At 36.1% G+C, this 12,790-nt stretch overlaps 1 protein-coding gene across 7 annotated transcripts in view; it reads left to right on the top strand.

Annotated features, from left to right (window-relative positions):
- LOC102006674 (ATP-binding cassette sub-family A member 3-like) overlaps positions 1–12,790 on the top strand; it is a 149,983-nt gene that overhangs the window by 81,308 nt on the left and 55,885 nt on the right. For all 7 annotated transcript variants that reach the window (XM_013504905.1, XM_013504904.1, XM_013504906.1 and 4 more), the window contains 3 exons: positions 550–700; positions 7,689–7,787; positions 8,094–8,247. In XM_013504905.1, the coding sequence (XP_013360359.1) occupies positions 550–700; positions 7,689–7,787; positions 8,094–8,247 (404 nt within the window). The remainder of the gene's footprint in view (positions 1–549; positions 701–7,688; positions 7,788–8,093; positions 8,248–12,790) is intronic.

Raw genomic sequence — 12,790 nt, forward strand, 5'->3', positions numbered from 1 at the left:
TTTAGCTATGACAAATTGCACTGCTATAAACATGGATGCACATATATCGCTGTGGTATGATGCTTTTAATTCTATCCAGAAAGAGAATAGCTGGGTGGAATGGGACCTCTAATGCTAGTTTTTTAAGGAATCTCCACACTGATTTGCACAGTGGTTGCCCCACCAGTCTACACTCCCACCAGCAGTGCAGGGTGTTTATCTGCTCTATTAACTCCCTAGCTTATAATATGCACCAAGTAAATAACAGTTTAATGAATATTAACCTTGTCCTCTTACCTGTCAGTGTCAATAAGAAGAAAAGTAAAACACAGAGGCTTTTTATCCTGTCTCTGCTCTGTCTGTTGTAAAATCCCTATCATTGTTAGTCCCCCAAGAAAGCTGTGTAAGTTATTTAAAATGTTTACTAGGCCCCTTAGAATTATAGTCAAACAACCTGTGCTGTATTCTGTCCTCCAGCTCATGCAAACCATGAAGAGCTAAGTGTGTTCTTACAAGAGTATGGGAAGTACAGCATTGATACATTTGTGCCCCTAAATGTGCTTTCCTTAGGTGTGGGATACCACATAGTCATGGTGAAGGCACCTCACTGTGATGTTGAAGAAATCTCAAAGCTGATTCATCATTATGCACCAAATGCCACTTTGGAGAGCAATGTTGGAACTGAGTTATCATTTATTCTACCCAAAGAGTACACAGACAGGTATGGACTCAAAGAATCCTCAATGGTTGACTTTTAGGTAACCACAAATAGTTACTGCTTTTCCTAGTTTCTTCAGGAAAGCATGTAGAGTTTATGTAAGAAGACAAAACTCCTATTTTTTTTTTTTTGAGACGGGGTCTTGCTATGCAGTTCAGGCTGGCCTCGAGCTCACTTTGTAGCCCAGACTGGTCTCAAACTTGTAATGATGCTCCTGCTTCAGCCTCTCAAGTGCCGGGATTACAGGCATGTCCCACCATGCCCAGCTCAAAACTCCAATTGTTGCTGTCATTTGCACCAAAGAGACATGTCACCTAAATGGCTGTATGTTCTTGGGATTACTTAGTAAAAATGGGTGGTATGTTGTTGGTAGAATAAAAATTACTCCTGTGAGTGGAGTAAAAGGAAATATTAAAATAATGAGAAATAAATAGGGTGGCATAAAGGAGTAGTTCTGAATTGGTTGGTTTTTTTTGTGGGGGGGTACCAGGAATTGAACTCAGGACCTTGCACTTGCTAGGCAGGTGCTTATGCCACTGAGATATATCCCCAGCCCAAGGAATAGTTCTTGGAGTCAGGTTAACAAGAAGCCAGTGGAAATGGGCAGTTGAAATATGTAAGTTAGCCAAGTTATTCATTAAAGAGTCATAATGAATAATAATTTTATCTGGCATAAACATCCAAAAAGGAGAAATGGAAACTAAAACTATTCATCCATGGCTTTTCAGGATCTAATTTTTTATCTTCTTGTCCTGGGCAATAAAATATTTGCTTTGGTATTCCCTAGATTGAAGCTGGTTATAACATTTATAAATAATATGAAAGACTATAATTTCTCCTTTTCCAGGAGACCATATCACAAAGAAGAAAGAACAAAGAGGAGCTGTCTGATTTGGATCTTATTTACTCAGTAAATTAAAGAGTTCTTTAGAGGCAGGAGTATGGGGCAGGCAGTAGAGTAGAACCAGAACTCTAGCCCAATGATGGCAAACCTTGTAGAGCTTTCAGTAGCATACAGGCTGCTGTGACACACATACAGTAGGTTTACCACCACTGCACTGGAGTAAAAGAATGACACATAATGGAGGATTTGAAATAAAATTCCAGATACATATGCCTAGAGTTACATGGTAGTTGACTTGTTCAGCAAAGGTGGTAATGATGATTCAGCTGGAGCTACTGAATCTTTCTTCATAAGACACACTGGTAAAGCACTTGCTAAAACTTAGCACGTTACCTGCCTTTCCAGATTCAAATATCCTCAGAAGAGATAGTAAACATCATATTAAGAATATATCTAAAATAGGCTATGGGGGACAGTAGGGCAGGCAGCTATGATCCAGCTGCCATTACACTCTGCACCTGAGCCCTCCATGCACCCTGAGCTGTCTGGACACACTGGTCCAGATGGCCCACAAACCACTAACACCTTGGTTTGCATCTGGGCTTTGCACACACCTGAGCTGCCTGGGGACACTGGATCAGGCAGTCTGCAATCCACTAGCATTGCAGATATCATCTGAGACCTGGGAGAACCAGGTACACACCCCCAACTGCCTGGTGACCCCAGACTGAACAGCTGATCTTAGGGGCCACTAAGGGGCAAGTTGGACCACCAGGAAAACTAGGGACACTAGCAACTTATGATGAGCTGCCAGGGAAGAGTGAAACTGGGTGCTCTGCATCTGGTATCAAAAATGACAAGCTGAAGGACCAAAATGCAATCTCAGAACTCCACCCCACTCAGAACAAGTCATTGACATAGGAGAACTTCGTAATGACACACCTGAAATCTCTGAAATGATTGCAACAGAAGAAAAGAAACAACTCCAGCAGGCCATAGAAGAAATCAGATCAGAAATAATCTCTCAGGTAAAAAATGAAATGACAACAATAATGAAAGAATTGCTCAGCATGTCTAAAGAGGACATGTATTAAAAAATAAATGAGCATAGGAAACTGATAGAAATGTTAAATGAACAATATAGGAAAGAACTAAAATGCATGAAACAGATTCAAAGAGATATCCAGGAAATCAAAACTTCCACTGAAAAGTGGCAAAACCACTTGAATGAAGTTGAACATAGAATTTCAGACCTTGAAGACAGCATGGCAGCTAAAATCATGAAAGAAAGGATCTCTTAAAATTAACAAGGAGCCAGGAAAAATCAATTCAACAGCTACAAGATGAGGCAAAGAGAAATAATGTAAGATTAATAGGTGTCAGTGAAACAGCAGGAGTCAACATAAATGACATGAAAAGAATATTTGCAGAAGTAATAGCAGAAAATATCCCAAACATGGAAGAAGAATCTGACATGTAGGTAAGTGAGGCATACAGAACTCCAACCAATCATAACCAAAATAAAACTACACCCAGACATATAATAATCAAGATCCCAGATATCCAACAAAAGAACAGAGTATTAATAGCTGTTAGAGAAAAGACAGATCACCTATAAAGGAAAGCCCATCAGAATCACATCAGATTTCTCAACACAAACCATCCAGTCTAGAAGAGCTTGGAGCGAGGTATTACAGATCCTGAGACAAAACAGCTTCCAACCCAGATTGATGTATCCTATAACACTGTCCTTCAAATTCAATGGAGAAATAAAATATTTCCACGACAAAGAACAACTGAAGAACTTTATGAATGCCAAATGAACCTTACACAGCGTACTAAAACATATTCTAGAGAGAGAGAAAATGACCACAATTTCAAGAACAACAATAGAAAAGAACTCTTAAGGAGAGCAAGCAGTTAAACAGAGAGAAAAAGTAGGAAACCACCAACAAGTAAATAACATAACAAAGATAAGCCAACACACATTAGTTATAACCATTAATGTAAATGGCCTCAATTCACCAGTCTGAAGAAACAAACCAGCAGAGTGGATCAAGAAACAAAATCCAACAATATGCTGTATACCAGGAAACACATTTTACTCAAAATGAAATTGATAGACTGAAAGCCAAAGGATGGAAAATAATTCTCCATGCAACAGGAACCCAGAAAAAAGCAGGGGTAGCTATTCCATTTACAGACAATGTAAACTTCAAACTGAGAACAATTGAAAGAGATAAAGAAGGTCACGACATACTTGTTAGGGGAAAACTTGAAGAAGAATAACAATGATAAACATAGATAACAATAATAAACATATATGCACCAAAATATGGGAGCACTCAACTATATAAGACAAGTCTTAATAGACATGAATAACCAAATAACTAACAACACTATTGTAAAAAGGGTACTAAACACCCCATTGACACAGAGAGATAGGTCAACTAGACAAAAAATCGGCAAAGAAATAACAGATCTAAACTAAACGTGGGAACAAATGGACTTAGTAGACGTTTAGAGTGTTCCACCCCACACGTCAGAATACACATTCTTCCCAGCTGCACATAGGACATTCTCTAAAATAGAACACATACTAGCCCATAGAGTATGCATAACTAAATGCAAAAGAACTGAAATCATCCCATTCATACTCTCTGATCATAGTGCAATGAAATTGGAAATTAATGACAGAAGGAACCACAAAATCTCCATAAACACATGAAAATTAAATAACAACCTCCTGAACAACCAATGGGTCACAGAAGAAATTAAAAAATATCTACAAGCAAATGAAAATGTAAGTACAACTTACCAGAATCTGTGGGATGCGATGAAAGCAGTCCTCAGAGGGAAATTTATAGCAGTGAACTAACACATGAGGAAGACAGAATGAGAACAAATAAATAGCCTAATGCTGCACCTTAAACTTGTAGAAAAAGAATAAGTCAAGTCCAAAGCCCAAAGAAGGGAGGAGATTATAAAGATCAGGGTGGAAATTAATGCAACTGAGATGAAGAAAACACTACAAAAAATAAATGAATCAAAAAGTTGGTTCAGGGGCTGGGGATTTAGCTCAGTGGCAAAAGCGCCTGCCTGGCAAGCGCAAGGTCATGAGTTCGGTTCCTGGTACCAGAGAAAAACCAAAAAAAAAAAAAATACAAAAAGTTGGTTCTTTGAAAGAATAAACAAAATTGATAAACACCTAGCTAACCTTATCAAAAAAAGAAAGGAAAAAAATTCATGCAATAAGGAATGAAAAGGATAAAATCACTACAGGTCCTATAGAAATTCCTGAGATCTTCAATGTCTACTTGGAAAATTTTTACTCCCTTAGTACAGAAAACTCAGAAGAAATGGACAGATTTCTAGATATGTATGAATTACCAGAGTTGAATCAAGAGGATGTAAAAATCCTAAACAACCCAACATCAATTAATAAGATTGAAAACATGATTTAAAACTTAACAACAAAGAAAAACCCAGGTCCTGATGGATTCACAGAAGAATTCTACAAAAAATTCAGAGAGGATTTAATGCCAATACTCCTCAACTTCAGTGAAATTGAAAAGGAAGCAATTATCCCTAACTCATTTCTGGAGGCAAGTATTATACTGATACCAAAAGCAGAGAAAGACCCAACCAAGAAAGAGAACTACAGACCAATCTCCCTAATAAACATGGAGGCAAAGATACTCAATAAAATACTAGCAAATAGAATGCAGCAAATCATTAAGAAAATCATACACCATAACAAAGTGGGATTCATCCCAGGAATGCAGAGATGGTTCAATATAAGCAAATCAATAAATGTAATACACTATTATCAGTAGAACCAAAGACAAAAACCACATGATCATCTCAACAGACACAGAAAGAGCATCTGACAAAGTCTAACACCCATTCATGATTTAAAAAAAAAAAACCCTACAGAAAATTGGAACAGATGATTTCTATCTCAGTCTGATAAAAGCCATCTATGACAAACCAACAGCCAACATCATATTAAATGGTCAAAAACTGAAAGTTTTCACTCTAAAATCAAGAACAAGACAAGGATGTCCTTTATCACCACTCCTACTCAATATAGTTCTGGGTTCCTTAGCCACAGCAATTAGACAAGAAAAAAAATAAAAGGAATAAAGATAGGAAAGGAAGAAGTAAAATTATCATTATTCCCAGATGGCACTGTTCTCTATAGAAGACCCCAAACACTCCACCAGAAGACTGCTAGAATTAATGAACAAATTCAGTAGTGTAGCTGGATACAAAATCAATACTCAGAAATCAATAGCATTCCTATATACAAACAACAACACACTGAGAGAGAAATTAAGGAAATTATACCTTTCACAATAGCATCAAAAAAACTGAAATACTTAAGAATCTAACAAGAGAAGTGAAAGATCTATATACAATGAACACTATAGTACTCTGAAAAAAAGATTGAAGAAGATTTCAGCAAACGGAAAGATATCGCTTGCTCATGGATGGGAAGAACCAACATAGTGAAAATGACCATACTCCCAAAATTTTTGTGCACATTCAATGCAATCCCAATTAAAATGCCATTAGTATACCTCACAGAGCTAGCAAAAACATTCCTAAAATTCATCTGGAACCAGAAGAGACCCAGAATAGTAAAAGCAATCCTGAGTAACAAACGCAAGGCAAGTCTAATAAAAATCTGACCAAATTATTGTAGAAAACAGTAGAATGCCCAGATGTTTTATAAAGTAGTTTTATGATTTCACATTTCTATTAGCCATGAGATTCAGTTGCTGCATTCACATAACATAAGATTCATTCTAGTAGGTATGTAATGGTATTATATTGCCTCTTATACTGTGCAATTTTTCTCATAGTTCTGGAAGAGTTCTTGACATAGGCTTCTCTTTTTTGTTATATATTAGGTAAGGCTACTAGAAGCAAAAATTACTGTACCAAAACATTAGCATGTCAGTAGTAATTGTGGGAGGTAGTATTATGGTTTTTACTTTCTTTATATATTTGTTTTCTAAATTTTGTGCCAATTCCATATTAATGTGATGACTAAAAGAATAGAAAAAGAAGAAAATATAGATGAATCCTTGTTAAAAATGTCTGCACTGGGAATGAAGAGGTGGGGCATAAAAGGAAATAGACTTTAAAAAATATGAAAGGCTGTTTCTAAAAAGGTAGATATTTCTATACTGTATAATCTAAGGTATAAAATTATAACTAATATACAAAAGTGAACAGAATTTAACCTCTAATAGAGGACATGTTAACTGCTTTTCCAAAAGAGAGAATTTTGAGTTCCCTCAACATTAAAAGTATGAAAAGATAAATCCATTTGTCACTCAGTGGGAATGTGGTAGAGATGGTTTTGAGGTTCCTGGAAAATATAATCTTTTGAAAAGAATGTACTGTAAGAAATTCCCAGGAAAACCATTGATTAAAGGTCTTGATGTTTCTGCATTGCATCTGGCCTCCAGTTTCCAATAGTGTGTTTTCCATTTCTATAGTTTAATCATTTCAACTTTCATAGATTTTCCTAGATATTTAATCTTGTGCTTGTCTCTTAGGTTTTATTGCACTTCATTTTCTGATTTTGAGTGCCTTTATTTACTTTTGAATATGATTATCTTTCTTCTTTATTTACTGAATGATGAGAACCATATTGTAAGTATATATGATAAGTAAATTCATTTCAACTAGCTAGAGTTATTAACATATACAGAATCTTTTGATAGTTTTGTTAGAAAACCAAAGTTCTGTGTACTCAAGAACAAAGTAGAGCCAGACGTGTTGGTGCATGCCTGTAATCCCAGCATTTGGGAAGCTGAGGAGGAAGATCCCTGCAAGTTTGAGATCACCCTGGCTACAAACTGAGTTCAAGGCCAGCCTGAATGGCATAGTGAAACCCATAGTGAAAAAGAACGAAGTAGAGCAGGAAACAGTTTACTGTGGTGATTTGTTAGTTGATTTCTTTCCATTTGTCCCACCTTTCTGATTTACCAGAGGCAAGAAATTTTAGGAAGCATTGAAGTGAAGAATAATCCACATTTCCCCCACTGCTGAGGGGAAATCAGTTTAGAATAAAAAGACACCAATAAGAAAATAGTTTGGTGTCAGGATTTTCTTTTCTTGTCCAACATGTAGGTTTGAAGATCTGTTTACTACTCTGGAAAGGAGACAGGACGAGCTGGGCATTAATGATTTTGGTGCCTCTGTCACAACCATGGAGGAAGTCTTCCTTAAGTGAGTAACAACATACAGTATAGCAAAAAGAAAAACTGTGAAGGGGAAGGGTGATGTCTTAGTTCTCTTTGTAAACTCTTCAAACTTTGAGACTTCACACATTAGAAAATCAAGGGTGGCAAGGGCTGGGGTAGGGCAGTGTTTGGGAGCTATTATTCTATCACACTTACTTTGTTGCTCCCAAATAATCCGGCCGGGCAGTGAGCAAACCAAGGAGCCTTTTGAGTTAGGAGTTGTGAATCACATTCTCCAAACAAGATACAATGGGATAAGGATGAGACAGTTTTGTATTTTTTTTTAATTTAGGGTCAGTCACATGGAGTCACAAACAGATATCCAAGCTACCCAGTCTCTGTCACAAAGAAGCAAAGTCCTCACTATGAGGCAGAATAGCAATATGTCAAATAATGTTAAAAGAACACATTCTCTGAATGAAAATACTACTGTGTTTAATACTGGGGTAAGAACCTTTATCAGAAATTTGCTGTATATTTAGTTGAGATGCAAAAAGTACCGTTTGTTTTAATGCTTGAACAAAGAGTGTAGAATTCTCAGCCATTGGAGAACCCACTAGATGTAGAACAGTCCATACTATAACCTAATCAGTATTCAAATGCAGAAATGATAGGTTGTAGTAAAATATATCAGCTGGTTACTTTCACCACTGTTGTTCCTCAATACTTTTTTCTGATTTAATTTTTTTTCAAATTGGTAACCCAGAAATTTGTTGTGTCTTGGAAGCTGAAATAAGGATAGTAGTGAGTCTGGTGTTTAAATAATGACCCTTGTATAAATACTTTTATGTATTTTAAGGTTTGTAAGGGAAATAGTTACTTCTTTAGAGATCATTCCCTAAGCAGTATGATCCTCAGCTTGGGAGGTTTTTTTGAGTTTCCAGACATTTCTTTGATTGTCCTTATACATATTTGTCCCATCTATAAAGCACAGTGGTGTTCATGGGTATCAAACATCTGAGAAGAAGAATCCTGTTAAAGTTTTAAGTGTTATATCAAGACTTTTAGCCTTAAGCATTTTGTTGATATCTTATAGCAGAAGTCAGTAAACTCAGGATAAAGAGGTAACAGATGCTGAAGGCTCTGCTACGTGGTTTGTTCCACAATTGCTGAACACTCTCATCGCACCGCGAAAGCAACCATGACCTGACAGGAATATACATGCACAGCTGTGTTCCAGTGAAGTTCTGTTTACCAAAACAATCCATAGTTTGCTGTTCCTGCCTTATAGAAATAAGACTGGTGATATTATTGGATACTATCATATTACTTTTGGGCTCCACTGAAGTATTTATTTATAAGCTTTGTGTTTATACCTTGGTTTTATGCCATAAAACTTTTTTAAAGAGAGAAAAATAAAAATAACAAATAGTTTCAAAACAGGTTAGCAGGAAAGTTACAATAATTCATGCATTGTGTATTGTTGTCTTCATAGCAGTTATTCAGAGTACAAGATATAGGGATAATATCTTGTCCAAACAATATTAGCACAAACATTTCTTTTCAATGAACTAAGGGAAACTAGCTGTATAACTATCTTAACTATCTTGTGCATAAGTATTATTTTTTCTTTTTCCCTTTCTTCCTTACCCATTCCCCCATCACATTTTCTCTTTTCTTTTTAACAGTTTCTACTCAATTCACAATATCTATTACAAAGTTGGATCTTATTTACTCATTCAGTTTCTTACACTAGTGAGACAATACGATGTTTTCACATATGGATCTGATTTATTTCACTTGTGAGTATGGTCTCTAGTTGCATCCATTTACCTATAAGAGTCTCCCATTTATCATTCTTTGTCGTTGAGTTGTACTCCATTATATTTTTTTAAAAACCCACACATCTTTTTTATCCATTCTTTAGTTGATGGGCACTTGGATTGTTTCCAGGGTTTAGCTATTACAAATTGTGCTGCTGTGAACATGGGTGCACATGTATCTCTGTGGTATGATGTTTTTAATTCTTCCAGGAAGATACCCAGAAGAGGAATAGTTGAGTCTAATGGGACCTCTAATCCTAGTTTTTTAAGGAACCTCCCCACTGATTTCCACAGTGGTTGTACCAGTCTACATTTCCACCAACAGTGGAGAAGGGTTCCTTTTTCCCCACAAGCCCACCAGAATTTGTTATTGGTTGATTTCTTAAGGATAGCCATTCTTTCTGGAGTGAGATGGAATCTGTGTTGTTTTAATTTGCATCTCTTGAATGACCAATAATGTTGAACATTTTTTTCATGAGGTTGTTTGCCATTTGTATTGCTTCATCTGAGAAATGTGTATTCATCCAGATGGCTATTTTTGGATTGGTTCTTTGAATTGGGGAGTTCTGATTTTTTTCAATTCTTTATATATTTTAGATATAAGTCCTTTGCCTGAGGAACTACTGGCTATAATTTTTTCTCACTCTGTGGGTTGTCTTTTCACGCTATTGGTGATTTGTTGTGCAAAAGCTTTTTAATAGGGTGAGCTCCCATTTGTTGATTCTTTGTAGTATTTCCCTTGCAATCTGGGTTTTGTTCATGAAGTCTCTGCCTACACCTGTATCTTTGAGATTTCTACCTATTTTTGCTTCCAGTAAATTTAGTGTTTCTATTTTAATATTTAGATTTTTGATCCATTTTGACTTTAATTTAGTGCATGGTGATAGACATGGGTCTAGTTTTAGTCATCAGCATGTGGAAAGCCAGTTTTTCCAGCCCTATTTATTAAAGAGGCTATCTTTCTTCCAGTAAACGTGTTTGGTTCCTTTGTCAAATATAAGGAGGCTAAGTATGTCTGGGGTTGCATCTGAATCTTCTGTTCTGTTCCACTGACCTGCAGGCCTATTTTTTTGCCAGTACTATGCTGATTTTATTACAGTACCATTGAAGTATAATTTCAGGTCTTGGATTGTGATTCCCCCTGATTTGTCATTGTTGCCAAGAATTGCTTTTGCTAATTTAGGTTTATTCTGGTTCCAAATGCATATTAGAGATAATTTTCTAGATCTGTGAGGTATGCTAATGGTATTTTAGTTGGGATTGCATTAAATCTGTATAGTAATTTGTGGAGTATGTCCATTTTCCCTATGTTGGTTTTTCCTATCAGAGAGCAAGGGACATCTTTCCATTTCTTGATATCCGCTTTGATCTCTTTTTAGGATACTGTAATTTTCACTGTACAGATCTTTTATATCCTTTGTTAGATTGGTTCCTAAGTATTTCATTTTTTTTGTTTGTTTGTTTTTTTGTTTTTCTTCCAGTACCAGGAATTGAACTCATGACCTTGCACTTGCCAGGCAGTTGCTTTGCTGCTGAGCTAAATCTCCAGCCCTAAATGGTTTGTTGTTTTTTTTTTTTTTTTTTTGTATTTCATTTTTAGATACTATTGTGAAGGGTGTGCTTTCTATAATTTCTCTCTCTGTGACTTTATTTCCTGTGTACAGGAATGCTATTGATTTTTGAGTGTTGACTTTGCATCCTGCTACACTACTGAATTTGGTTATTAAATCTACAAGATTTTGGTGGAGTTTTTGGGGTCTTCTATGTACAGTATCATGTCATCAGGCAATAATGATAATTTAACTTCTTCCTTTCCTATCTTTATTCCTTTTATTTTTTTTCTTGTCTAATTGCTGTGGCTAAAGAATCCAGAACTATATTGAGTAGGAGTGGTGATAAAGGACATCCTTGTCTTGTTCTTGATTTTAGAGTGAAAACTTTCAGTTTTTGACCATTTAATATGATGTTGGCTGTTGGTTTGTCATAGATGGCTTTTATCAGATTGAGATGGAGATCATCTGTTCCAATTTTCTGTAGGGTTTTTTTTTTTAAATCATGAATGGGTCTTAGACTTTGTCAGATGCTCTTTCTGTGTCTGTTGAGATGATCATGTGATTTTTGTCCTTGGCTCTGTTAATATGCTGTATTACATTTACTGATTTGCATATGTTGAACCATCCTTGCATCCCTGGGATAAATCCCACTTGGTCATGGTGTATAATCTTGATGATTTGCTGCTTTCCGTTTGCCACTATCTTATTAAGGATTTTTGCATTTAGTTAATTAGGGAGATAGTCTTGCAGTTTTATTTTTTGGTTGCATTCTCTGGTTTTTAAATCAGGGTAATGGTACATACCTGTAATCCCAGCATTCAGGAAGCTGAGGCAGGAGGATTGTTGTGAGTTTGAGACCAGCCTGGACTACAAAGTGAGCTTAAGACCAACCTGAACTGTATAGTGAGATCCTGTCTCAAAAAAAGACAAAGAAAGAAAGAAAAAAGAAAGAGAAAGAAATGAGGTAAGACTTGCTTCCAGGAATAATTTTGGAAATACTGTTTTGCTTTCAATTTCTTTAAAGAGTTTAAACATTAGTGGCATTAGCTCCTTTCTAAATTTCTTGTAGAATACAACAGTGAATCTGTCAGGGCCTGGGCTTTCCTTTGTGGTAAATTTTTAATTATACTTTCAATTTCATTGGCTGATACTGGGTTATTTAAATCTTTATATCTTCTTGATTTAGTTTTGGCAATTTGATTGTGTCTAGGAATCCATTTCTTCTGTGTTTTTCAGCTTAGTAGAAGATATCTTCTCATAGTAGGTATTGATAATCTCCCGGATTTCTGTGGGATCTGTTGTGATTTCCCCCTTTTCGTTCCTAATTACTTGAATTTGTGTTTCTTTCCTCTTTTTGATGAAGTTGGCTAATGAACCATTAGCCAACCTCTATTTTCCTCATTCTTTTTTCCTCATTCTTAAGCCAACCTCTATTTATTAAAAATAAATAAATTTTATTTATTCTTTCAAAGAATCAACTTTTCAATTCATTAATTCTTTGTATTATTTTGTTAGTCTCAATTGCATTAATTTCTAGCTGGGTGTGGTGGCACACGCCTGTAATCCCAGCACTCGGGAGGCTGAGACAGGAGGATCGTTGTGAGTTTGAGGCCAGCCTGGGCCACAAAGTGAGCTCAAAGTCAGCCTGAACTGTATAGCAAGACCCTGTCTCA

Source organism: Chinchilla lanigera, unplaced genomic scaffold (genome assembly GCF_000276665.1).
Source record: "Chinchilla lanigera isolate Chin_1 unplaced genomic scaffold, ChiLan1.0 scaffold00092, whole genome shotgun sequence".
Lineage (NCBI taxonomy): Eukaryota > Metazoa > Chordata > Mammalia > Rodentia > Chinchillidae > Chinchilla > Chinchilla lanigera.